The 26,595-nt window shown below is 39.5% G+C and overlaps 2 protein-coding genes across 6 annotated transcripts in view; both read right to left on the reverse strand.

The window, feature by feature from the left end:
• Nucleotides 1-12: 12 nt before the first annotated feature.
• LOC133870803 (photosystem II stability/assembly factor HCF136, chloroplastic) lies at nt 13-12,531 on the reverse strand. The gene is made up of 9 exons (XM_062308028.1): nt 12,106-12,531; nt 11,778-12,013; nt 11,042-11,172; nt 8,397-8,529; nt 7,123-7,245; nt 5,935-6,009; nt 3,856-3,971; nt 626-709; nt 13-255 (listed from the first exon to the last, which is right to left on the reverse strand). The coding sequence occupies exons 1-8, from the start codon at nt 12,449-12,451 to the stop codon at nt 643-645; spliced, it is 1,227 nt and encodes a 408-aa protein (XP_062164012.1). The 5' UTR covers nt 12,452-12,531; the 3' UTR covers nt 13-255; nt 626-642.
• Nucleotides 12,532-16,163: 3,632 nt separating this feature from the next.
• Nucleotides 16,164-26,595, reverse strand: part of LOC133870811 (uncharacterized) — a 54,248-nt gene continuing 43,816 nt past the window's right edge. For 2 of the 5 annotated variants that reach the window (XM_062308041.1, XM_062308068.1), the window contains exons 10-13: nt 19,136-19,647; nt 18,098-19,006; nt 17,185-17,367; nt 16,164-16,711 (exon numbers count right to left, since the gene is read on the reverse strand). In XM_062308041.1, coding sequence (XP_062164025.1) covers nt 16,514-16,711; nt 17,185-17,367; nt 18,098-19,006; nt 19,136-19,647 — 1,802 coding nt within the window. In that variant the 3' untranslated portion in view covers nt 16,164-16,513. Of the gene's footprint in view, nt 16,712-17,183; nt 17,409-18,097; nt 19,007-19,135; nt 19,648-26,595 lie in introns of those variants that run through there. The other 3 variants (XM_062308049.1, XR_009900795.1, XM_062308059.1) reach the window with 3 other exon arrangements.

The raw sequence follows: 26,595 nt of genomic DNA on the forward strand, positions 1-26,595 counted from the left end.
GGCTCGACAATCGACATTGAAGGAGAAATCTTATTTATCTGACCAGTTGCAAAAAGTTTGAAATCATTCATTGTTACTATGCATACCTTCTTTGGAGGACAGCACATTTGGGAAGGAATTGCTACTCCCAAATGTAATAATTACATGACAATTACAACTTCTAACGATGAAATTTAGGCCCCTCTCGACAGCATTCAGTACAAGAGCTTGAGTGTATAATTTAGCAGTACAAAATTGTGGGCATTGTTGACAAACCTGTGCACATGGAAATGTCAGTGCAGTGGTTTAACCAGTCATAAACCAACAAAAAGACACTACTAATTTCTGCTTGGCCAGTTTTGACCATCAATTTTTTTAAGTTCTGACATTTCTAGTCTTTTGTGTGTGTGTGTGTGGGGGGGGGTAGCCGGGGGGCAAGGAATTCCAGTCATTCCAGTCATTTTATCCATGGAACAAACAGTTTAAAATTGCTCCTCTGTAATCCCCTTTCTCCTGAATGTTGCTTGGGAAAAAAAAACAGTTTAAATTGAAGAAATGGTCATGGATGATGATGATAAACCTTGAACCATTGTGCAGGTTCTGATACGAAATATGCTAATAACTCAAACAAGATTTCATACATTACCGTGTATAATTACAACTTCATCCAAGATAGCGAAGCAAGACTCCATCATTCCCTAGCACAAATCCCTTCCTGTCATTGATAAACCTGCACCAGATAAATTATGAGGTATTAAGATCTTGTAAATGAGGGTAAAGAGCTTCTCTAACTTCTAATTTTGGTCCTCTATTTGGTTCCTAGAATTCCTTAAGAATTATATAAAATCCATATGGCGATCTATTCCCTGGTTGGTGCTAATTTAATGAGATTCCAGACCTATACACTTTCCCTGTCGTCTTCTCTGGGCAACTTAAAGAAAGTTTAATAAATCAAAGAGATGAACAGAAAAAAAAAAAAAAATAATAATAATAATAATAATAATGAAGGATACCTAAAAGTGAGTGGTAGTGTAATGAATATAAGGTAAAGGATATAATGATAATAGTGAGCCTAATTGTTAATCAGTTATACGCACCGTTTTTTCCAATCGTAATACGAACAGTTTTATCTTGTTGGGCTTGGATTGTAACACATCTTATGGGTTTGGGTTAGTAGATTTGTTAGGAAATAGAAGGGGTCTAAAAGCCCAATGTATTAGTGGGTTGGGTTATCAATTGTATGAAGAGTTTTGAAACTGTTCCTTGGAGCTAAGGGAAGAGCTCGAATCTCCCTGTAATGGAGTCATGCTGAACTCGAATCAGCCTATCTTTCAATAATTCAATACAATTTCATTTCTTTCTCTACCCATTTCTAATCTTCCATCACAAATATATCTACAAAAATTCCAAAAATAAACGTTTTCATTACAAATGGTATCAGAGCCATTCGATTCAACAATGGCGGCAATTAGAAGAAATATACATCCAAGCTGGCAACAGGATCAAAGGCAATCCATGGAGCACACTTGGAGTGCAAGAAAGAGGGAATCAGGAAGTCCTGTAAATCGGAATGAAAGACACGCAAGAAATCCAAGAATGCAGTTCCAAAACACGTATTCTGACGAAAGAAGAAAGAACGAAAGACAAAATGAAGAAGAGGATCCTCACTAGCGGGAGCAACAACTTTGTTATGAAAAAAGAAGGTTTGGCAGAAGGTATGATGAGAATCAATAGGAAAGAAACCAAAAACCCCGCCCTGCAAGATTGGAATTTCCAAGATTTACAGGTAGAAATCTTAATACCTGGCTTTTTAAGGAAAACACGTTCTTTGAATATTATCAAACTCCAGTTTGGGACCGAATTCCCATTGCTGCATTTCACATGAGAGTCTGAGACGGGAAGCTGCCATTTGGTTTGGGGACGTTGAACGATGGGGGTTGATTGGCAATTGGGAATCATTTGTTAGCAAATTGAAGTACCAGTTCCGAAAGGAAATACAAGAAGAACAAGAAGAAATTCAAAGACTTCGTGAAGCAGATTACCAGTTCCGGAAGGTAATACAAGAAGTAAAGGAAATGCAAAAAGAAGAGGAAGCAAACCAAAAAGTGCAACAACAAATTTTACAAAGGAGGCAAATTGATGAGGAATTATGCCAGGCTATGGAGAAATTGCGTGAGTACTTCAGCAAAGGGGACAACTGTGTTGTGAATTCGCAAGATGTTACACAAGAAGATGCAGTCGAAATTCCTAATTTACTAAAGAGCAATGACCAGCAAACGGTGACCTGCAAATTGGACTATGTTCTTGAGCCTATGCTATATAAAGATGAAATTCTAGGGAGAAGAGAAGTCAGGAATTTTCAAGAACTTGAAGAAGAACAAGAATCAGGTTATTTTCAAGAACCTGAAATTTTGGAGGATGGCATAAACAAATTTTTTGAAGAAAGGACAATTGGAAAGTTAGAAGAAGTTGATGGTAAGGAAATTCAAGAAGCAAAAAATGGGCAAATGCAGAACGATGAGTTTATTGACCCATATCCAAAAATCGAAACCATGGAGTTGAAGAAGGTACATCCGGTTCGTAAGCAGGATGATGAAGCTTTAAATTTTTCCACCGAGATTGAAGCTGCGATCTTCTTCTTTTGGGGTGGCAGATGGAGCTTTGATCTAGGTAAAATATCCTTATTCTTTGAGTGCGGTTGCTGGATTTTTGATAGGAATCAAGAGCTGCATCGGTGCCAGGAAACGAAGCAGAAGAGTGTGATGCACATTTTGCGCCTTTTTGTGTTTCAGTCCTTGAAGGAAGATTGGGTGATTTTTGTTATGTGGAAGCATAGATGGTGCTGGAAGAATTTGTATGTGATTTGCCGGGTGTTCAACCATTCTGAATTGGAGAAACATGGGCATTCATCTTGTAAGAGGAATGAGGAAGAACTTGCTGTTTGAATAATTGAAAGGTTGTCATCGAGCTGCGCGAAAACATGCGTGAAGTAGATTGAAGTGACGAGAACAGTACAAAGCTGATAAACAAGATGTATCTCGAGCCTTTAAGTGACACATCTGAACAAGGGTTAAAACGTTTCATGTGCGTGTGTGGGCTTTGGAATCAGAATGCACGGGTGTGATTTAATGGCATGTGAGTAACGAGGGTGAAGAACCTGCATATGTGGCTATGAGCATGGGTTGGAGTGCACTGCTGCTGCAAGGTTAAGCTTTGGCTTAAATCAATTGTAAGACGTAAAATGCCAAATGGTGGAAGACAGCTAAGGCGCATTATAGAAGTTCAGAGGACAGGCTGCGTTTATGTGTCAATGAGATAGGCGTTTTCCGATGATTGGTTGCAGTAGTGGAGTTTTAAACCCGCACCTTGTGGACAAGGTGCTTTGAAGGGGTGGGTAGTGTAATGAATATAAGGTAAAGGATATAATGATAATAGTGAGCCTAATTGTTAATCAGTTATACGCACCGTTTTATCCAATCGTAATACGCACAGTTTTATCTTGTTGGGCTTGGATTGTAACACATCTTATGGGTTTCGGTTAGTAGATTTGTTAGGAAATAGAAGGGGTCTAAAAGCCCAATGTATCAGTGGGTTGGGTTATCAATTGTATGAAGAGTTTTGAAACTGTTCCTTGGAGCTAAGGGAAGAGCTCGAATCTCCCTGTAATGCAGTCCTGCTGAACTCGAATCAGCCTATCTTTCAATAATTCAATACAATTTCATTTCTTTCTCTACCCATTTCTAATCTTCCATCACAAATATATCTACAAAAATTCCAAAAAGAAACATTTTCATTACAGGTAGACTCACTTATAATGCATATGAAAACATATCTATTTAAGAATAATAGGAGAGCTTTTAGAAGGGTTAGACTCACTTCACCGAGTATAGATTTGCAGCAATATTATCAGCTGCTTTGTCACGGGTCCATGTCTTGCCACCATTAGTAGTTCTCAGTAGGATCCCACTTCCTCCTGCCGCCCAAGCCTCATCCTGCACAATGAAATCACAAGCATAAACCAAGAGGCCAATAATTTACAGAAGGCAGCCAAGATAAAATTTGTAATCTCAAGTATAATGCATGCATTCTCAAATATCATTGAAAAGCCATGGATGATTGTATTATTGACCGTCTCTTGAAAGCTACATAAAGCTTACTTGGCTAAAAGAAAGCTCTTTGTAGCTTTTTTTGATAAGTAATAAAATTCAATAAAAAGCGCAGAAGGGCACAACCCTAGTACACAACAAGTATACAAAAATGCCCATAATCAGAGGAAACAAAAGAACATGAATGTAAAAACTCAGCAAACATAATACGACTCGGCCTATGCGCCGAGACCCAAACATATAACATATTAAGCACATTTCGACACAAGTCCATAACTGGTAATTCCACATCTTCAAATAGCCTTGCATTCCGCTCAAGCTAAAGACCCCACATTACACATGAGGAGAAAGCTCTTTGTAGCTTTTATCCAATAATATAGTGCCTTTCATCCAATCATATAGTGTCCTTAAAAACAAGACTTAATTGCACTCAAATTTAGTTCAACACCATTAAAAGTGTGGTTATTTCTCTCTCCAAAGCGTCCGCATAGACAGAGGAATGGTGTTTCAAATCTGACAATTTTAAAGACACCCAAACTTATATTTTGAGTTAGACTCGACTCAACTCAACTCAATTAAACCTTAATTCCAACAATTTGGATCGGCTACATAAATCCTATTCAAGAGAAATTGTAACTGACAGCTTTAACAAAACAAGGGAAAAAATTACGGGTCTTTCATTTGACTGTTGAGTGACTTCCTGAGGCATTATATCCTTGCACAAAAATATTTCTATAATTTGTGGACATGGACGCAAGAATTTGTAATTTGGGGTGTTGGTTGGAGACAGCAAGACCTGGCTGTGAGACAGTTACATATGCGTCTTTGTCATTTATATTTTACAATACTACAGATATTTTTATCTGTAATAGACATATATGTGTGCATGTATTAGACACAAGTGTCATGTGACTCATGTCCTCGAGCATTTGACACTCTAGTTTCCCTATTGGAGAAGTGTCCTGTAGATCATTGGCTAATGCTATGTTATACCTGGACCTGGATGCTACTGCTCCACAAAGTTCACTTTCCAAAATTTTGGTACTTTTTGCAGGCCAATATCAATATGCATCTCGTACCAAATCAGAAGAATAGGAAAGGACACGATATTTCTCTTTATTCCTTATTAACTCAAATAGAATGGAAACTAACTATCTAATCTCCCTTTTCAAGGCAAGAGCTGGCTGTGATCTCTACATAAGCAATGGATGGTATTTCCTGAAGCAGCTCTAGAGTAACAACTTAATCCTTACAACTAGATCAAAAGGAATGCTCCTTTTAATACAGTATCTAGCTCAAAAGATATGAGATTCTCAATGGATTAAACCAATAATGTATAATACTATCTGTAATTCCTGCAATAAATTTTTTATAGGTGCTCAGAGATATAAACTTTCTTCCTCAGTAACCCACAACAAAATTTGATAGGCTCAACAGCATCAGAGTGGCACCATTTATGATTTTTGATGAATATCTATACCATTAATGATAAAGTGGCATGTGACATTTTTTTTTAATAGGTATAAGATTTGCTTTGATGAATGGCTTATTGTGATTAGTAATGTGTACATGGTGGTAAACCAGTATGTAAATGCCAGGAAGCCTACCTATATGTGTAGATATATAATCGAGGCACACACATTGGGGAAAGAGATAGCATATGTATGAAGCGAAGCATACACAACCTTAGTTATATATGTCTTTGTTAAGTAACTCATGGCCTTTCTATCAAACATGCCTTTTAGGGCTACACAAGCTCCTTTTAAACCCCCCATGCAAGAAATCCATGTTATATCATTGAAGACGTGCATATAGTCATAACACCACCACTTAATAAGAAAACTGTTACCTCTGATCGGTACCCAACATCGAGAATGCCAAAACCCCGGCTTTGAACTGGAACTTCTTCAAATTCTTCCGTTATCTGAAACAGTTGAGTTTTGTCATGCGTCATTAATAAGAAAGACTTGCATCAAAATCAAAGTACCAGAGATTCATACAAAGAATATGACATTGAAGGATGCAAACTTGAAAATTGGAAAAAATATTCAATGTACATAGAACAGATATGGTAAGTATAATATCCATGGATTATCAGTGCAGAATGACGAATTACAACTTAAATTTTCATAAAGTATCAAAATATTTTAAATGTTAAGAGAACTTTCTCAAATCCCCTAACAAAATGCATCACTCACATAATCAATAAACCAATCCCCTAACAAAATGCAATCACTCACATTTTACATGAAACAGCAGTGTGCAATTAGAATATTTTAGCTAATAAAGAATTCATGATGGCCCCAAGTCCTGGCCATATGACAATATAGATAAGGTCTAGGTCTGCAAAGTGCATTCAGTGATATGGATATGTCTTTCTCTGGCTACCCGAGCATTTGGAGTCAGATATGTCTAGTAATTGTATAAATCAGACAGCCGTGGCAGCCTGGGGAAAAAGTAGAAAGAGAATAACATAAAGAAATTTCATCAGTCGTACTTGGAGCCATTTTTGGTATGTTTTCCCAAAATAAGAATCTCTGTTTTCCTTTTTATTCATTGGCCAGGAGAAAAAAAAAACCGTATAACTCAAATCAACACAGAAAAGTTATCAGAATTATCTCTGCCTTCTGATTTCTACCTTTCTGCCTCCAGCTAGAAGACAGTCAATGCATGTTTTAGATAAGTTGTTTTTTTCTTTTCTTTTCTTTTTTTTTTTTAATTTTTTTTTTTTATTAGCAATTTCATTTCTGCCTTTTTTGACAACTGAACCTTTTTCTCCAGAGCATAGACACCCTTTCCAAACCAAAAACCCAATTTCTCTTCTATAAATTAGAAAATTCTGATAGAAACGCATCCACTGCATCCAATATGAACAAGAAATTCATTAAGGAAAAAAAAAACAGAACAAGAAGTCACATTCATTCACTAAACAGAATCAGAATTTGACAGCAAAAAAACATACTACCTGCAGACAATTGAATTTTCTTATGTAAGATAAACTTGACATGTTTAAAGAAAGACATATCCCCATACTTACCCCTGTGCCTTTGCTAAGATAAAGTCCCCCTCCACGAACAAGAAGCCAAAGACCACCATCAGCTCTCCATCCCATGTTTTGGATTCTTCTTGCAATTGTTCTGTTATGCGGCTGCCAGAATGGCTGTTTTTTTAAAAATAAAAAATAAAATAAAATAAGAATTATCAATGAAACTGCACATCTCCAAATGAAACTTAAAATCCAGTACTTATGACATGAATAAACCACACAGCACAAAAAATTAACCATGACTTACACAGGCAACTATTGAGAGGAAATGAATAACAACTTATTTTAGGGGAAAAAAAATCAGGAATGAAAATATAAACAATACTGTGGCTACTCTCATGCAGATGACTGAAAAGGCAACAAGAACACATCAGTCCTCAAACAATACTGAAACAGCACCTACTAGTTTCTAGAATAATTATTTAACTTATATTTTATAAATAATATGTATATATGTAGGTATACGTATGTGAGTGTGCGCGTGTGGACGTAAACTTATTTATGTGTAAATGTAACAGCAACAAGAGTATGATTCCATCATAAATGATTCAGACGCAATTTTTTATTGTATCTTAAAAAAAAGTAATGATTAAAATTGAGTTTTGAGAAAAATTAAACTTGATTAGTCTAAAATTTTAAAGATTCTTTTTTAAACTGGCATCTTTAAATGATCATCTTCAGATAGATAAATTTAGTAGCAGAATCTTTCAAACTGAAAACGATATTTACCTAGGACTTTTCATAGCTTAAAATCCTTTGATAACCATGGTTTTCACACTCAAACAGTCTAGGTGATGAACTTGTTGCAATTGAAGACAATTTGAACCTTAATTGAAACTCAATCCTGTTTTGACTAATAGAACCAAAGATTCAGCAAAAATGCCAGTAATCCAAATAGATACCTAACATTATCCAACCTCAATAATAGCAACTGTGAGCAATCATTTGTCAAGTCAATATTTGAATGATGCAAGAAAAAGTATAGCAGACACTCTGGTTTGTGAGGAGTCCCCCTCTATAGCTACACACTACTTCGTGCAACCTTAGCTAATAATGCTAAAAAAGAATGGGGCAAACCAATGGAGTTTCATCACATATTACACTCAGGAATAGGAATATTTATCCAGATGTTCATGTTTCTAATAGTGCAGAAATTTTTCCTTTCTATGCATCTGATTTCAGTTTAAAAGGCAACCCTCATGAAAGAACAGCATGATGTAAATCAAAGGAAAGCTCGATGGCATCAAAAAAGAGGAGAATCTAACCTGCCCAGGCTCCCAGGTAAGATAGAAGTTACCACGGCTGGAGACAGCAACATACCTTCCATCTGGAGAGCGATTTACAGCATTAAAAGTTCCTGTGTAATAACTTGCACCACTAATACCGCTAGAAACTGTTCTGAAAAGGAAATGAAGAAATGTCAGCATCTTATCTCTCAAAACTAAAATACGTAAATTTTAAGGAAATTGGAGAAACTTTGACGGTATGGGAATATTGCAACAAACCAATAGTTTAGGGGATTAACTGGTCAAATTTAAATCGAGCTCATAGTTTAGGGTGGACAAATGTAATCTAGCCTTTGAAATATCAAAGAAAGAAAGAAAGGAAGAAAAGCAAAAGCCTTCAAGACACATCAGCAGAGCAAGAATCACAGTCAAAATAGAAAGTAAAAAAACAGAAAAAGAACAAAAATATTGAAGAGTTTTCAAGCATCATTTTCAATTCATAGAAGTAGGAAAGAAAAAAAAAATATAAGTCAATGGAATGGTAACGAATATAGTGGATAGTTAGAAGCATCCTATCTACCAGGCTTCAAATGAAAATTATTGCAAGTAAATCATCTAAAGATGCCCAGGTCACAAAAGAAGTTAAAAGGTTACATATAAAAAGATTTTCATAATTTCAGTGAATAAGATGATAAGCTCAAAATAAAAGGGGAGTTCACATATATATAGGATATGGAATGTTTGAACACTTACGCCGGTTTCACAAAATAGTAGTATGATTGCAGTGATCTGACACATCTTATAACTCATATGACTATTAATTTTTTTTATATAAGTAAATCAAGTCTTATTAAAAACGTAAGGCGCCCCTAAGTACACTGGAAGTATACAAAAGGAATCACTTAACTAGAAAGAGAAAAACGAACAAGGAAATCGATATAACTAAGTGACAATGGGGACACAACAGCCACCGTCCACTGTCCAAAGATATAAAGTAAGAAAAAATGGAACTAAAATATTCTCCATGGACCTCTCCAAGTCCTTGAAACACCTATCATTTTTTTTTCCCTCCAAACACACCAAAAAATGTAAATTGGCACCATCTTCCAAATCGCAGCACTCCTCGGCCTTCTACACGTCCGACAACAAGCAAACAAGTCGATAACTCTTCTAGGCATAACCCAGAACATACCAAAGCGAGTAAAGAGAGCATTCCACAAAACGGAAGTCACATCACAGTGAAGAAGAAGATGATCCACTGATTACTCATTTCTCTTGCACAAGCAGCATCTGTCCACTATAATAACATGTCTCTTCCTAAGATTATCCATTGTAAGAATCTTGCCTAGGGCCGTCAACCACGCAAAAAAAAATCGCCCACGAAGGAGCCTAAGTCCACCACACACACTTCCATGGGAAGCGACTACCTTCAGAGTAAGCCAAGGAGCTAAAGAAGGACTTTACCTTGAACAAGTCTCTTTTGAAAGAGACCCTCCAAAGCCTATCTTCACAATCTCTACTCACAACGACTAAGTGCAACACCTAGAAGAAGGAAGCAAAGACATCGACTTCCCAAATCATGCGCTTCTCTAGCAAAGCTCACGTTCCACTGAGTGGAACCGCCCAAAAGCTCCAAATTATCCGCAACAAAGGCATCATTCGCACGAACAATACAAAATAAAGCAAGAAAAGCTTCATTTAGAACCGTATCCCTACACCACAGATCATGCCAAAATTTTGTCCTAACCCCATCCCCTACCTTAACTTTAGAAAAGCCGGAGAATGCCTCCTACCCTTTCCTGATGTTCTTCCACAACCCCACCCCAAAGGCACCTATAGGCTCAAGGGAGCACCACCCACCCCACAAACTGCCAAACTTAGAGTCCATCGCAACTCTCTTTCAAGCATCTCTCTCAATCCCATACCGCCGTAGCCATTTACCTAACAGAGTGCAGTTGAACATCACCAAGTTCCTAATACCCATCCATCCCTCTGAAATTGGCGTACAAACTTTAAACCAACTCACCAAGTGATATTTGAACTCTTCACCAATCCCACCCCATAAAAAATCCCGTTGTAATTTCTCAACGCAAATAGCAACACTCGTCGGGAGAGGGAATAAAGACAGAAAGTATGCGGATAAATTGAAGAGGGTACTCATATGACTATTAATTACAGTAGTATAGAAAGAAAAATAAGATATTAGCATGTTGGACCCTTGGAATAGCTTTAGCTATCAGACAGAAGATGAGCCTCACACAAATGAAACGAGACAGAAGCTATAATAATAATAAATAGATAAGTAATGCCACTCTTCACATCTATTTATCACACTCATTTCATACGGCTGATGGGACGTGTTTTAAGTGGCTATCATGAGAAACTACTTAAAACACGCCACATTAGCTGATGTGAAATGGGGGTGAAGAGTAGCATTACTCTAAATAGATTGCTAAGCCTTTTCTTTTCTCTCTTTTTTTTTTTTGTTTGGGGGGGTGGTTAAGCCAAATAAGTGCCAAAAAGATCAGAAGATGAAAATGAAAATAACTATCTGTCTTGTTAAGGAATGAGATCTTCACATCTAACTTATAATTATTATAGATCTCAACCATTAGCATAGCTAAACCCACAAAATGAAAACAGATTATACAGTTAGAGTAGCATATATTATAGCAGAAACACACCTATTAAGAGTAGCTGAAACAGTTTCCTGAACTGCAGCCCTCCAGTTGTAGCCCCTATTTGAAGTAACATATATTGCACCTTCGTCGGTCACCATCTCTGCGCTCTTCTCTCCTGTTGCCTTTATATATACCTGCATATATCATAATAGAATCACCTACTATATGCTACCAACACTAAAAGTTCATTGGTATAGAACTTTTGTTATTATACTGTTATAATAAGGCAGAAATTAACATTTCACAAAACTATGACAGGACTGTAGAAGTAATAAGATTGATCGTCACCTTATCAGGGAGAAAATAAATAGTCAATCGATCTACATTTCTTATGTGAAAAACTGGCGACCAGCAAGCAGACATATTGTCAAAAGAGTGTCAACCACTGTTTTATTTATAGCATTTTAGGCAAGCTGGGCATGTGTGATATTATGCTCCAGCTTGAGGGGAGTGTCAGTTAGTGATGCGCCTTTGCATTTTTACTAGGAGTATTTACCTAATTCTGAGCATAATAACAGTGATATAAACAATAAAGCATGAGTTAGAAAATCCTAATACTCTCTCTTTTTTTCTGCAAGACACGCACTCTCTCCCCACTTTCTAAAAGGAAACAAAGAGAGATGAGAAAACAGATCCTACTACATGGCCGCATAAGTCGCTTAAGTACGAATTCAAGTAAACCAACCAAAGCGACTTACGCTTTAAATAGACATGGGGCCAACATCTAATACAAGCTTACCACATCTCCAGGAAGTTGAGAGCTTAGTGGTATCCTGTCCCAGCTATCTCCAGAATCTGAAGTGTACAACAGAATTGAAGGTTTCCCAACAATCCATCCCTCCTTTCCTTTGAAGCTAATGGAATTAAATCTGTAGTTGAAATCTTCGTCCTCGGCCGAGGGTATTGAACGTGGAGCCCAAGTGTTTCCACCATCTTTTGTCTCCATAATGGTTTGCCTAGTCCCCAAAAGAAAACCTACCATACCAACAAGCCATGTGGTTATATGCCAGGGTTAGAAAGAAGATAGACGAACAAAATGAAAGAAGCCAAATAAGAATTAAAGAGACCGTGATTCAAGTCGTCAGGGACGAAAGCGATGTCGAGCAGGACGACGCCGGGGTCGATGGGGAGGTACACTCTCTCCCAATCCGAAAGTGCATCTTCGGACCTTGCCGGGGGAGCTGCTAGAAGAGAAACTGAAATAGCCGCGGTTTGCGATACGAATTCTCTCCGACTCAGGGAAGAAGAAGAAGAAGAAGATTGTTGGAGAGAGGCTTTCGGAGGTGAAATGCGAGGCAGAGTTCGGTAATCTTGTTGGCGAGGCCGAGAAGAGCTGGGAAGGAGAGAGTTCAAGGACGGCTTCAGCACGATCACTGGATACGTGTACTCGCTCAGCTGCAGCAGACTCGCCATTTTTCTATCTGCCCTCGCTCTCTCTCTCTCTCTCTCTCTCTCTTATCCGAGTGCTTGTAGTTGTAGCTCTCAACGGCTCGCGGGCGGTTTGAAGCGTCTGATTTTGTACGTAGTGGATAGGCCTTCTTTTACGATATGTTTAATTATTTATTTGTTTATAACATAAAATGTTCAGCTTATTTTGTGTCTCCGAGCTAAGCAGCAATACGCGGTCGTTTCGTTTCACAGGACTGGAACGCGTGGTTTATTTATGATCACTCAGGTGTTTTTTTTTTTTTTTTTTTTCATTTTCAATTCAATAGAGGAATGGGGAAGATTACAACAAAGAAAAGAATAAAAAAAACAATAATAGGGCAACCCAAGCATCCACGATAGTGCAGAAAAAAGTAATCTCAAACCTATAAAAATAGGCCAAATAATGGCCCGGTCGGGCCGGCAAAAAAGGCCGTTGAAATTGGCCATTTGAAGAGGCAAAGCCAAAACAAAACTGCCAACAACGGAATTGAATTCTCTACAGTTGAAAGGAATTGGAGAGGAGCCAGTTAATTATACAAGAGTGTATTTTTGTAAAGTGTAAAATTATAAAAATACCTTCTTACATAACTAACTGACTCATCTCTAGTTGAAATTCAACTGGAAAGGATCATGTTGCCCCAACAACACCTTCTCTAGCAACCGGAGAAAGAGCCACAATAGGAAAATATGCACGGAATAAGTGTGGATCATGAAAGTTGAGCACCATCATGGCGGTTTAATCTTAAGCGGCATCTAAAGACCTAATTATTTATTTGTTCTAAATCAATTTCAAGTTTTAACGGCCCTTAGAATGCTTTCGGTATGCAGAATAATTATTCAATTAGAAAAAATGAGTAGAATGGAAGAAGCTATTTCATTTTTTTTTAATAAAATAGTCATTCTGTATACTAAACGTAACCTTAGTATACTGCAGATCTCAGCACACCACTTTTGTGTTCAAAACGCCTGAAATAAATTAACAGCCATTAAACCTCAATTAATCTGCTGAGCAGAACAAAAAGACAAGTAGAGAGCAATGTAGAGTGGCGTTGATGGAATGCACCTAGGGATGTAATCGAGCCGAGCCGAGTCGAGTTCGAAGATTTCAAGACTGGCTCGTTTATGAGTCGAGCCTAAATAGTCGAGCTCGAATTCGAGCCGAGCTATAAATTACATGTTCAAGCTCGGCTCGTTTAAAACTCGGGCGAGCTCGAGCTCAAGCTCGAGTTCGTTGAAAATGACATTCGAGCCGAGCCGAGTTACTGGACAAGCTCGGCTCAACTAGAGGTCGATGTAAACTATTAAATTTTTCAATGAGTGATCAAAGCAGAATTCAAGCCCAAGTTTATGAACAACATCTATGCATTTATTAATAACATAAATATATAATATGTAAGTATATAAGGCATATTATAAAATATATTACATAACTATAGTTTATAAGTAACAAATTAATAATATGTTATTATATATAACTACAGAGTATAAACAATGGTATATGTATAATGTGAACAAATAGTAAGTCTAATATATTCTATATAACTAAGTAACTATAATATAAGTATAATATATAACTATTGTTAACCATGTGTGATGTGATATATGTGTTTATATATATATGCTAACTATTTAATATTGTTATATTGTTATATACTAACTATTAGTAACTTAACATGTTAATTTAACATACTAAATATTGTTATCAAAGTATTATAATTAATATGTAATACTATATATATTATACTATGTTTACTATTTACTAATATATATGTAAGATATGAACGAGCTAACGAGTCGAACTAACGAGTCGGGCGAGCGATCCCGTCGAGCTTTAAACGAGTTGAGCTCGCGAGCCCCTATCGAGTTTTGTCGAGCGAGTCGGGTGTGTATCACTTACTAATCGAGCGGGTTTCAACAGTAACGATCGAGTTTCTACAGTATCGAGCTCGAGTTCGGATCGGGCTAAACCGAGCGGGTATCGAGCGGGCTGTCGAACGGACTGGCTTATTTACATCCCTAAATGCACCCAATAAGGAAAAAAATAAATAAAAGAAACAAAAAACCTAACGAAGGAGTATTCCCGCCTTTTCTTGAAACTAAAACATTTTATGGTGGTGTGAGTCTGTCCGGTCGGTTTGGGGAAATTATGGAGGGTCTTTCTAGAAGAGTATTGTGGTGTCAGATGATTTTCTAAGCATTTTTGGGTATCTCTGTGATAGGATTTGGCTTCGTTTGAACAAGTTGTATTTGAAGGTTGGGTGATGCCTCCCTCCTGCTTGTTGAAAGGGACCAAAGAAATGTTGGAAGAGTTTCGCAAAGCCTAGGACGTAGCTGTAAGTCTAGTAGATGGTGACCAAGCCACCTCTTCGCAGTGGGTTAAATCGATGGCGGGTACCATTAAGATTAACTGGGATGCGACTATATGTGTTCGGAAGAAGCTTATGGGGGTGGGAATCATGGCAATGGATTCTTCAAGGAATGTGAAGGCAGCGATGTGTTCATTTTTGCCCTATGTTACGGATCCTATTGTGGCTGAATCCCTTGGAGCTCGAAAGGCTTTAGAGTTTAGGCGTGATATGGGCTTCTCTTCTATCGTGCTAGAAAGTGACGTTAGAGAAGTTGTTTGAGACTTAGGGAGCTCAGAGGTATGTGGGGGTAGCCATGCGAGTATGATTATGGACACTAGAGGAGTTGTATGAGACTTAGGGAGCTCAGAGGTATGTGGGTGTAGCCATGCGAGTGCGATTATGGATTGTCGTCTTCTGATAGAGTCATTCCGATTTTGGAGTATTAGTCATGTGCGTCGCGATGGGAACAAGGCTGCTCACAAGCTGGCTAAGCTAGCTATATCCCATCTTGGTCACCATGTGTGGGTTGATTTGTGTCCTAAAGAAATTTGGAGCATTTCCTGTACTGATATTTGATCTTTATGGAAAGTATTTCCCTTCAAAAAAAAAAAAAAAAAAAAAAAAAAAAAAAAAAAAAACCATAATCATCCCTGTACTTATTTATCTTACCTTTATATATATATATAATGAAATTTACGGGAAAACTGAACAATTTTTTTCATCAAAAGGAACAAGAGTTGCTTCTTGTTGCTTGGACTATTGGATGTGAGTATAAAATTATTAACAATATTCTCTTAATTGATACTGCCAATCCCTTTTGTATCGTATTCATAACAGTAACATGCTATTTATCCAGCTAATAGTTTACTGCCTTGTTTTACTTTTCTTTCTTAACAAAAAAATAAAATGTTACTTGTGTCGTTGAAATTGTACAATATCTTCCAACACAACAGCTTGTTGAAAAATGTTTTTCACCGAGTTTCAATTTGTGAATTTTTTATAATAATTTGTTTCTATCTTTATAAATACCAAGTTCGGTATATTTTTTAAACTCAAAATTTCTTCATTCGTTCAAAAGATTTTCTATTCAACCAAACTAAAGCTATGAAAATGTCTAACCATTTCTCAACTTACAGCCATTAGGAATTCAAAAGTGAATTTGAAAAAATTACATATTTCTTCCTCAAACTATTAACTAATTGTCAATGTTCCCCCCAAACCACACATATCCCCTGTAGTTTGAGTGAGGTATGCCTACTTTTCCCTATAAATTTACATTCCATATTTATTATTATTCTTTCAATCAAACTAAATTAAGCGCTATGAAAGTTTCTAAATAATAATAAAAATAAAATAGCAAAAAATCTGGATAATATACCATAGAAGGAACCGACTTTCAATTTCTCTGTACATAATAAATTAATCCACTATGTACAAGGGGTTCAGTGAACAAATGATGCCACAAAACACCCCTAAAAATTCTAAAAATATGGGCAAATTGAGACTCAGTACCTCATCAGGCTTTGTTGCAAAGGAAATCAACTTCCCTCGAGGTTCAATCGTTTTCCCCAAAAAGACCACAGAGCAATGTAACCCCCTTGGATTTAAATGAAGTGAAAAGATTCCAGTTTCAAAGATGTAGATCTAAGAACATATACACTATATAACAATACACCCCCATCCAAAGCATCAGAGGTTGTCATGGCCGATAAATTTTCACGGTTTTTGTGACCTGGACCCGGCAAAAGGGACACTTGACAACAGCAGAAGAGCATCTGCGACAGAGTACATGCCCACAGGGAATTATTGTTATGTCGACTTCTGCGCTCAAACAGACACGACAAAGCCATGCTGCCTTTGCTGTATCGGCTTCTTTTGCAGCAACATCGGCTTTTTCCTGCAATTTTATTTCATAACATGACAACTTTTCAGTAGACTAGAGCAATAACAGGATTTGAGAATCAGCAACCTCTATTTAAAAATCTTCTAGATATGTAACTTAAAATGCTAGCTTTCAACCAGTCAAAATCATTGGCCTACGATTTTATTAGACACAGTTTCATTCCACAATTGTCTTAACATTTAGGCCAAGGCAGTTCATGTTTAGGAAACCCAGATTCATATCCTCAAGCAGACCCTAAAAATGTCGAGTCCACGGGCTGATTCTAATCAAGCCACAGTAAAAAAGCAAGGGGATTCCGAAACTGGTCCAGCATGTATGATTCGATAACGACCTACATGTGGCTACTCCCTGATATCTAAATTGCACATCATTTTGTAAAAGTTAATATGTGTCTTATGCCTCTTGACCAATGTAGACTTGAACTGATGGATGAGAAACGAAATAATTCTGAACTGCAAATTACAAACCTGCTCAAGCAAAAGTGCTGCCCGAGACTCCTGTAACTGTTCTTGTAAGGTTATGGTTCTTTGCAGTAGGGACTGCTGCTCCATATCCATATTGATCCCAGCTGAAGAAAGCATCTCATGAACTGCCTGCACAAGTTCTGCAGCTGAGACTCTGCCATACTGAAGCTCTTTACCAGGCTGCAGCTGCCCACAAAGAGAACCTTCAGTTTAAGGTGGGATGAAATCTGACCAATGCATAAGACATAACAGAATAATCAAACAATACTAGAAAGTCCAGTAGCCATGAGTTCAATCAAACATAACCATGGCCCAGGACATGAGTTATGACAAGCAGTTCTCACCACATAAGTTTAACATCAAGGCAGCATATTACCTTATATTTTTAAGTATTCTTATGGGGTAGGAAAGTGCTATTTCAATTCTAGATTCAAGTTTTCCACACCCTAATTCCACCAATACTTTTTTTCAGCACTGAAAATTCACTGGTGGAAATTAAACAGTTCTATTCCACAGAAATAGACCCAAAGTTTTCTACAGTTATAGTAGCTTAAAAAAAGATTTAAGCTATATAAGAATGGTGATTGAGTACTGAAAATACATTAAACAACAATAAAAACAGGTAAATAAACCACAAGAACCAAAAAAGAGAAGTTATCTGTAAGGTTGATGATGCCTAAATAGGAGTCAACATTAACACCCATTACACCCATATGACTGGTAGAAATCTATGCATCAAGAGTTCCTGATCAAGAATGAAAAAGTCATGCAGGGTGCAGGATGATAATATTGCAGAATTATCTGGATAAGTCTCTTTCCTTTTAATTGCAGTGTAAGTTTTCCTCCAAAAGAAGGAGAAACAAACAAAGAGAAGAACCTTAATACATAATAGAAATGGATACAGAGAGGGCCAAACCTGAGGAGATCTTGTTTTGGCCCCACCAGAAATTTTGGGCACCTCAACATGCGTCCTGCTACCAATTACTGCATGAGTACTATCCAGCAAGGTTGCCGAGGAAGCCTCATTGCCTGTCGATATGCTCCTGAATGAGAAAACTTGTGAAGAAAGAAGTGGCTTAGTCAGTTCTGAAGAAACTTCTACTTTGAATCTGTAGAGTGCTTGGCCTGCGTGTGGTCTAACATCCTCTGGAACTCTCCCATATTTCAGCTTTTCTCCATTTTGAGGCCGCCAAGCCACTATTTCTCCCGCATAAAAGGGTCTTAACGGGTGAAATTGTACTTGTAGAGCATCTTGAGGCAATATTTCTTTGCCTATCACACTAGTGCTTCCACTTGTGGGTCCTTTCTTGTCAGTACAAAGCTTCAAAATATCAACAATTGCAGTCTCACAGCCTTCAGGACAGGAAAATAAAGATCCAATAGGTAATGGGGTTGGGGAGCCTAAAATCTGGCTCACAACAATCGCTATAACATCAACAACAGAAATATAGGCTGGTGGTTCAGCAACTAGAATACAGGCATTTGACCTACTAACAAAGTAAAGAGTTCGGTGTTGCGATCCATCCTGCCACTCTGGAATAATGGAATCCTTAGCTGCACGTGTAATGTCTACAGAGTTTGGAAGGAGCAAAAGCCGAGTATGGAGGCACTTAACAAACTGCAACTTCTTTGCAACAGATTCTAGAGAATTTTTTATGGCCTCCAAAGCTAGATTACTGATTGCAGGAATGTGACTAGCCATACTATTTACAACAGTTTGCACAGCAAGCTGAAGTGATCTGCTGAAAAGCTTCTCTCTGATGGCTCCAAGTGGAACAGATCCAATGTGTTGCAAAGCCTGTAGATGCTCCTCTGGATCTAGTTCCTGCAAACAGATGCAGATTTTACCAATCAGCAGAAAAGCCTACATCCACCGTATCCAAAAAAAAGAAAAGAAGGAAAAGACTAAGTCACTAAGAATACGGGAAAAAGGACTTTCAGAATATCAAGCTACCTCTATCACTACATCAGATAGCTTTTTGATACCCAGGACTATACATATTCCCTCCGGAAGATGTGGGTGAACAAATCTTAACCTGGAAGTGTCAATGCATTTGACATATTGGGAGCCATAAGCATCAATATATACACAGGAATTTGCTTGAACAAGTCTGCAGCCATCATCCGGGACTATTGCTTCTGATTTCCAGATGGACCCATCAGACTCAACAGTCTCACAGACAAAATGCAAAACTTCCATCACAGCACGGAGTTCATTTGGATTTAAACGCTGGTATCCACAAGCTTTCTGGAGTTTTAAAAGGATATCCTTTGCAGAAGTAACTGATAGAACGTCTTGAAGTCCCAAATCTTTAAGAATCTTTACAAAAGGAAGATATAAAGAAGAAAGTTCAAATGCAAATGGGGACAAGTTTATTGTCAGACGCACAAAAAGAGAATTTGCTGTAACCAGACGTGTTCCATTTGCAGCAGGCAGAAATGCCACTCTCTGCAACTCCATTATATCTGCATAAAATAAAATAAAATAAACTATAAATAAGAAATGCAGAATTTGTTGAGGGTATTATTGTTGGAAAGGAGCAAACCAATTGAACTTCGGCTATTTCTGACTAATGCTATATTCTCCATACCTCTATATGACCAAGTACTTGGACAAGAAATCACTTGTCAAAAAATAAAAATAAAAATAAATAAAAAAAGGATCAAGAGAATGAGTTAAAAAACTACCAGTATGAGATGAGAGTCATTGTCATCCCTGACCCCCATTATAAAACATATACAGCATGTAAACTAAATACAGAATTAGGGTAAAAGCTTTAGGCGCTGAATAATGTTTATTGATATTGATGCAGTATATATAGAGTTACAGGCTGCCATGTATATATGGCATATTATACAGTAGTTATTCTATTCTATAATTACAAGGGTTTAAATAAGGAATAAGTATCATGTCCTCATAGGCAATATAGCCGTTGGCTGAGGTGGAGTTAATGAGAGATATGGAGGAGATAATTGGTTGTCTAATTTAGGAAATCTTCCTAACGGCTCTAGGGTTTGTTTGTGAGCTGTAGTAGCGGCTAGGGTTTCTGTAGAGGGTTCGGCGACTAGGGTTGTATCCTTAACACCCCCCCCGCAAACTGATGGGAGGAACGACCGGAAGTTTGGTACGCAAGCAGCAGAACCGATCAGCATTGAGGCCTTTGGTGAAGATGTCAGCTACTTGATCAAGTGTGGGGATGTATCGAAGTTGGATGTCTCGGTTGGTTACTTTTTCCCGTATGAAATGGATGTCAACTTCAATATGTTTGGTGCGGGCGTGGGAAACCGGATTGGAGGCTAAGGATAGTGCTCCGGAATTGTCACACCAAAGAGTTGGTGGAGACGGAAGTGAAACCTGCAGTTCTCGGAATAGCATACGGAGCCAGTAAAGGTCTGAGGTGGCAAGGGCCATTGCACGGTATTCGGCCTCTGTGCTGGATCGGGAGACGATGTGTTGCTTTTTGGCGGACCATGAGATGAGGTTGGAGCCGAGGAAGATGCCAAAGCCAGTGGTGGAGCGGCGGTCGTCAGGGTTACCAGCCCAGTCAGAGTCACAGAATCCGGTTAGGTGGAGGGAGCCTGGGGTGTAGTGAAGGCCGAAATCAATGGTGCCTTTGAGATACCGAAGCACCCTTTTAGCTGCAGTCCAGTGAGTGGATGTGGGGCTGTGCATATGCTGGCACAGTTGGTTGACAGAGTAGGCGATGTCTGGACGAGTGAGGGTGGCATATTGGAGAGCTCCAACGATTTGGCGATATTCAGAAGGATTGGGAAGGGCATCTCCATCAAACTTGGACATTTTGGAGCCGGATGTGCAGGGGGTGCGATAAGGCTTGGAGTCAAGCATGCTGGCACGGATGAGAACGTCCTGGATGTATTTGGATTGCCGTAGGTGTAACCCAGAGGAGTCGCGGGTAGTCTGGATTCCAAGGAAGTAGGAGAGTGAGCCGAGATCTTTGATAGCAAAGGCAGCTTTGAGCTTGGTGATGATGGACTGAATGGTGACCGGATTGTTACCTGTAATAATAATATCATCCACATACACTAAAAGGAAAATGTGAGAACTGTTAGAGTGATATAAAAATAGGGAAGGATCGACTTGTGAGCTAGAGAAACCAAGATCGAGTAAAGTTTGAGAGAGACGGGTGAACCAGGCCCGAGGAGCCTGTTTAAGGCCATATAAAGCCTTGCGCAATTTGCATACATGATGGGGGAAGGCAGGGTCCACAAAACCTTGTGGTTGCTCCATGTACACATCTTCATCAAGTAATCCATGGAGGAAGGCGTTGGAGACATCGAGCTATTTGAGGGTCCAGTTGAAGGTAATGGCTAAGACTAAGAGTAGACGAATGGTGGCGGGTTTAATGACGGGACTGAAGGTGTCATGATAATCAATACCGCAAAGTTGGTCAAAGCCTTTGGCGACGAGGCGAGCTTTGTAGCGTTCGACAGTGCCGTCCGGATTCTGTTTAATTTTAAACACCCATTTGTTGCGAACAACATTTTGGTGCAAAGGACGAGGACATAAGGACCAAGTGTCGTTGTGTAAGAGAGCTTGAAATTCAGTAGTCATAGCAGTAGCCCATTCGGGTTTAGAGGCTGCCTGCTTATATGAAGATGGTGCGGGTGGAAGAATGACAGATGTGAGTGTAACGAAGGGGTGTCTGCTGAGGAAGGAGGTGAAGCCAGGGAATGATCTGGGTTTGGAGGAGCCAGTAAGGGAACGAGTGACGGGACGGTTACTTGGAACGAGAAGGGGAGCAGGGTTAGGGGAGGGAATGGAGACAGGGCTGGGTTGAATAGGGGAGAGAGGGTTGGGAGGGGCGGGTAGGGAAGGAGGGATAGGGGGAGAGATGGGGGATGATGGAGTGGAGTCAAGGGTTGGGGAATGAGTGGAGGGGGAAATGGGAGGTTGTGAGGAAGGAGTTGAGGGCAGGTGGGTGGATAGTTGGGCAGGTTGAAAGAGGATCGGAGTTGCTGGAGGTGTAGTGATTGTGCAGGAACCGGATGGGAGAGTTGAACTCTTAGAGGGGAATTTTGATTCATCGAACACAACATTGCGGGAGAGGTATACTTTTTGGGATTGGGGTTCAAGGCAACGGTAGCCGCGTTGGTTGGCTCCATAGCCAAGGAAGATGCAAGGTTTGCTTCGATAAGTAAGTTTGTGGGAGGCATACGGGCGAAGGAGTGGATAACATAGGCATCCAAAGCTTCGGAGAAGTGTGTAATCGGGTTCCTTCTTGAAAAGAGTGGAGAAGGGAGACTGGTTTTGAAGGACTGTGGTGGGTAGTCTGTTAATAAGGAAGACTGAAGTGAGGAAAGAATCGACCCAGTACTTGGCAGGGAGACCGGACTGGGCAAGGAGAGTTAAACCAGTTTCGACGATGTGGCGGTGCTTTCTCTCAGCAACGCCATTCTGTTGAGATGTGTGGGGGCATGTGAGGCGATGAAAAATGCCATTGTTACTTAGAAATTGTTTGAAGGCAGTGGAGGTGTATTCTCCACCATTATTGGATTGAAAATACTTAATTTTGGTGTCAAATAAATTTTCAACAAGCAATTTGAATTTGATAAAACAAGTAAGAACATCACTTTTATTAAGTAAGGGGTACAACCATGAAAAACGACTGAATTCATCAACAAAAATGACGTAAAACTTGCATCCACTCAAAGAAGGAACTGGGGAGGTCCAAACATCCGAGTGAATGACTTCTAAAGGCTGAGTAGACCCCCTGGTGGCTGCTGAATAAGGTAACTGCTTGGACTTGCCAAGTTGGCAGGACTCGCACACTGAGGGGGTACTGACTGGACCAAGGAGAGGAAGATGATGATGACGAAGGAGATACTGAAAAACTGAAGTAGAGGGATGGCCCAACCGTTGGTGCCAAACCATGTCATTGGTTTTGACACCAAGGAAGGCAGTGAACCCACTGCATTTATTGGAGGAGTGATGATTCAAAGGAATGGGGTAGAGCCCATTTTCACTGGGACCGTGGAGTAGAATTGTTCCTGTCAAGTTGTCCTTCACAGTAAAGTCAACATCAGTAAGAGCAAACCAACATTTATTATCTTTGCAAAATTTATTAATAGATAGTAAGTTGGCTGAAGCAGTAGGGCAGTGTAAGATATTTTTAAGGAGAAAATTGTGAGAAGTAGATGTAGGGGAATTAACTAAGGAAGAACCAATGTTTTGAATATGCAAACCTGCGCCATTTCCTACACCAACAGTGTCGGATCCATCAAAGGGCTGAGCATTGGTGAGATTGGAGGATTCTGCAGTGACGTGCGTGTTGGCTCCAGAGTCGGCTAGCCAGTCTTGAGTGACAAATTCTTCATTGGCTTGTGCTGTCATGGCAGCGAGCTGCACTGGGGGATGGCGCCCTTGGTATGCATAATCCATGCGATGGTAGCAGTCCAACGCACGGTGGCTTGTTCTTCCACATATCTGGCAGGGGGAGTATTGGCGTGGAGAGGAAGAGGATACGGGAATAGGATTCTCAGTAGTAGGACGAGGTGGAGGAGGAGGGGGTTGATATCTGGGAGAAAAGGGAGGATTGTGTCGAGGGGAGAATGGAGGATGGGAGAAACGATTATGGGGTGAAGAGTGACGATATTGACCAGATGGTTTGGGAAATTGAGTTTTTCTGAGGCTCGGATTGTTGCTGTAGGATGGTTTGGAGCGGTGTGCATGGAGTGCAAAGGATCCAGTTTCAGGGGTTAAGGCTTGTTGTTGATTCTGGAGTAGTATTTCATGGCTTAGCAACTCGGATTGAAAGTCATGGAATGTGGTTTCTCGATCACGTAGGGAGAAGGCAGTAACAAAAGGGTTAAAAGTAGGGTTGATACCGTTAATAATGTAGGAAATAAGATCATCATCGTCGACGGGTTTACCGACAGCGGAAAGTTCATCAGCCCACGACTTGGCTTGATTGAGATATTCGGTGCACGACTTAGTCCCCTGCTGCAAGCTTTGCAACTGACGCTTGAGATGGGAGATGCGTGATTTAGATTGACCAGCAAACCGTGTGGACAGAGAGGTCCATGCAAGCCTCGATGTGTTCAAACCGTACATCGAGGGCACAAGAGAAGGTGCTAAAGAGCATATGATGAGACTCAGGAGCTGTTGGTCTCGTCTCAGCCATGTAACATAGGCTGGGTTCGGAATCTGAGCGTCACCAGTGGTATTGGCGACGGTTCTGGGCGGACAGGGATCGGTTCCATCGAGTAGGCCTTGGAGATCATAACCACATAGGATTGGTTGAAACTGAGCAACCCAGCCTAGGTAGTTAGGACCTTCCAGTTTGATGCTGCCGAGTTGAGTAACATTGGGCAGAAAATTGGTTTCAGCAGTATTTGTGTTGGCCATGGGAAAGCGTTGGCTATTGGTATGCTCTGATACCATGTAAACTAAATACAGAATTAGGGTAAAAGCTTTAGGCGCTGAATAATGTTTATTGATATTGATGCAGTATATATAGAGTTACAGGCTGCCATGTATATATGGCATATTATACAGTAGTTATTCTATTCTATAATTACAAGGGTTTAAATAAGGAATAAGTATCATGTCCTCATAGGCAATATAGCCGTTGGCTGAGGTGGAGTTAATGAGAGATATGGAGGAGATAATTGGTTGTCTAATTTAGGAAATCTTCCTAACGGCTCTAGGGTTTGTTTGTGAGCTGTAGTAGCGGCTAGGGTTTCTGTAGAGGGTTCGGCGACTAGGGTTGTATCCTTAACACAGCATGCGTGAATGTGAATGTATGCAACGAAAATGGAATACATTTCTAACCAGAATCCTGAGGCAATCTACCAAATGAATAGTCAAAACCTATGTTCTGGGTTAAGCTCTTGTGGAAACAACAACAGCCTGCCCTCGGATTCATAGTCGAAACAACTGTGTCCCCTCATGATAACTAATTTTGCTTTATAATGATACCTCAAATCCCCACGTGATTAGAAAGCAATCATGTAGACTTCTCCCACAGATAAAACTGGATGTCAAACCCATAGCTGGGCACCTTGGGGTAAAGCGCCAAGTATGAGTAATAGAGATGGTAAATGTTAGAAAAGAGTATTATTGAAGTAAAGGGAAAAGGGTCTTTCTGTCGTTGTTCTATTTCCCCCAAATATGTATATTAAAATAGTGATAAGGCTATGGTACAAAAAGAGCCTCTCTCTTTTGTGCAAACCCTAGTTTGACATGGTATTAGAGCCGATCCTAAGTTTACTGCTTCTTAATTAATATGTTCTTTCTCATTTTCTGACCCTTTCCAATTCTTTTCTTGTCTTCCCTGGTCTGCTAACAGTGTTGCCAGAGTAGCCTTCGGATATCCTAGATGCCAATGGTTGGAGGGGGATGGCACCGTCATCACCATAGTAGTTCGGATGTCATTGCCGTCATCCTCATTGGTAAATCCCCTACTGTCAATGTGTCTAGGGCTTTTCGGGTTGGGTTTCAACAACCAACCTGACCTGACCAGGTTTGGGGCAGGATTCTTCCTCATCAATTGGTCGGTTGGCAGGGGAGGGAGGAAATCCGACCCTTCTGGGTCAATTGTTGGGTTGAGAGTGTCGGGTAAACCAACATACCTAACCGGACCAACAATTATATATATATATATATTCAAAATATATTTTACTTAGATTTTTTTACCATCTTTCTACCGGCTTCTAGAACCCCAACTCTCTATCATCTTCTGTCTCTCCAGTCTCTAATCGCCACCTCCATCAGCCCCTTCCTCACTAATCACTTCTCAGCTTCTAATAGGGGACACCATTGCCCGTATTTATGGTCATGATGAAGTAATGGCAGGTGAATAAGTAGAATTTGAAGAGGGTGCAATAGGTATTGCTCTAAATTTGGAATCAAACAATGTTGGTGTTGTATTAATGGGTGACTGTTTGATGATACAAGAAGGAAGTTATAGTCTCCCTCTCTTACCTTACCATTGACTTTCTTTGACTCTCTCAACTTCATTTCCCATCATCCCTAATCAATTCGCTGCCCTTCCTCACCAATAGCTCGATACATACCAAATCCAAGCTTCTCATTAGCAGATCTTCTGTTTACAGCCCTAGGTGACTCTCGGCACAATGGCTCTCATAGTCTCACAACTCGGCTTCTCATTACTAGCTCAGTTCGTTGGTCAGTAAACCAACTGTCTACCGACCCAAAAGGGGTCAGTTTAGCCAATGACCAAAACTGGCAAACAGCTTAAACGCGTAATACCGACCCAAGGGGCTCGATGTTGAGCATTGCATTGTGTCACGTGTGCTGAAGACTAGAGCCACTGTGATAGTGAGTAAATCCTAAGAAACCTATTTATTCAAGGTCGTTCAACATCATTTGTGGTGGTCAACCATATTTGTAGGGGTGGCCAATGGTTGCAATGGTCATTGGTTGCGCTTGAT

Source organism: Alnus glutinosa, chromosome 1, assembly GCF_958979055.1.
Source record: "Alnus glutinosa chromosome 1, dhAlnGlut1.1, whole genome shotgun sequence".
Lineage (NCBI taxonomy): Eukaryota > Viridiplantae > Streptophyta > Magnoliopsida > Fagales > Betulaceae > Alnus > Alnus glutinosa.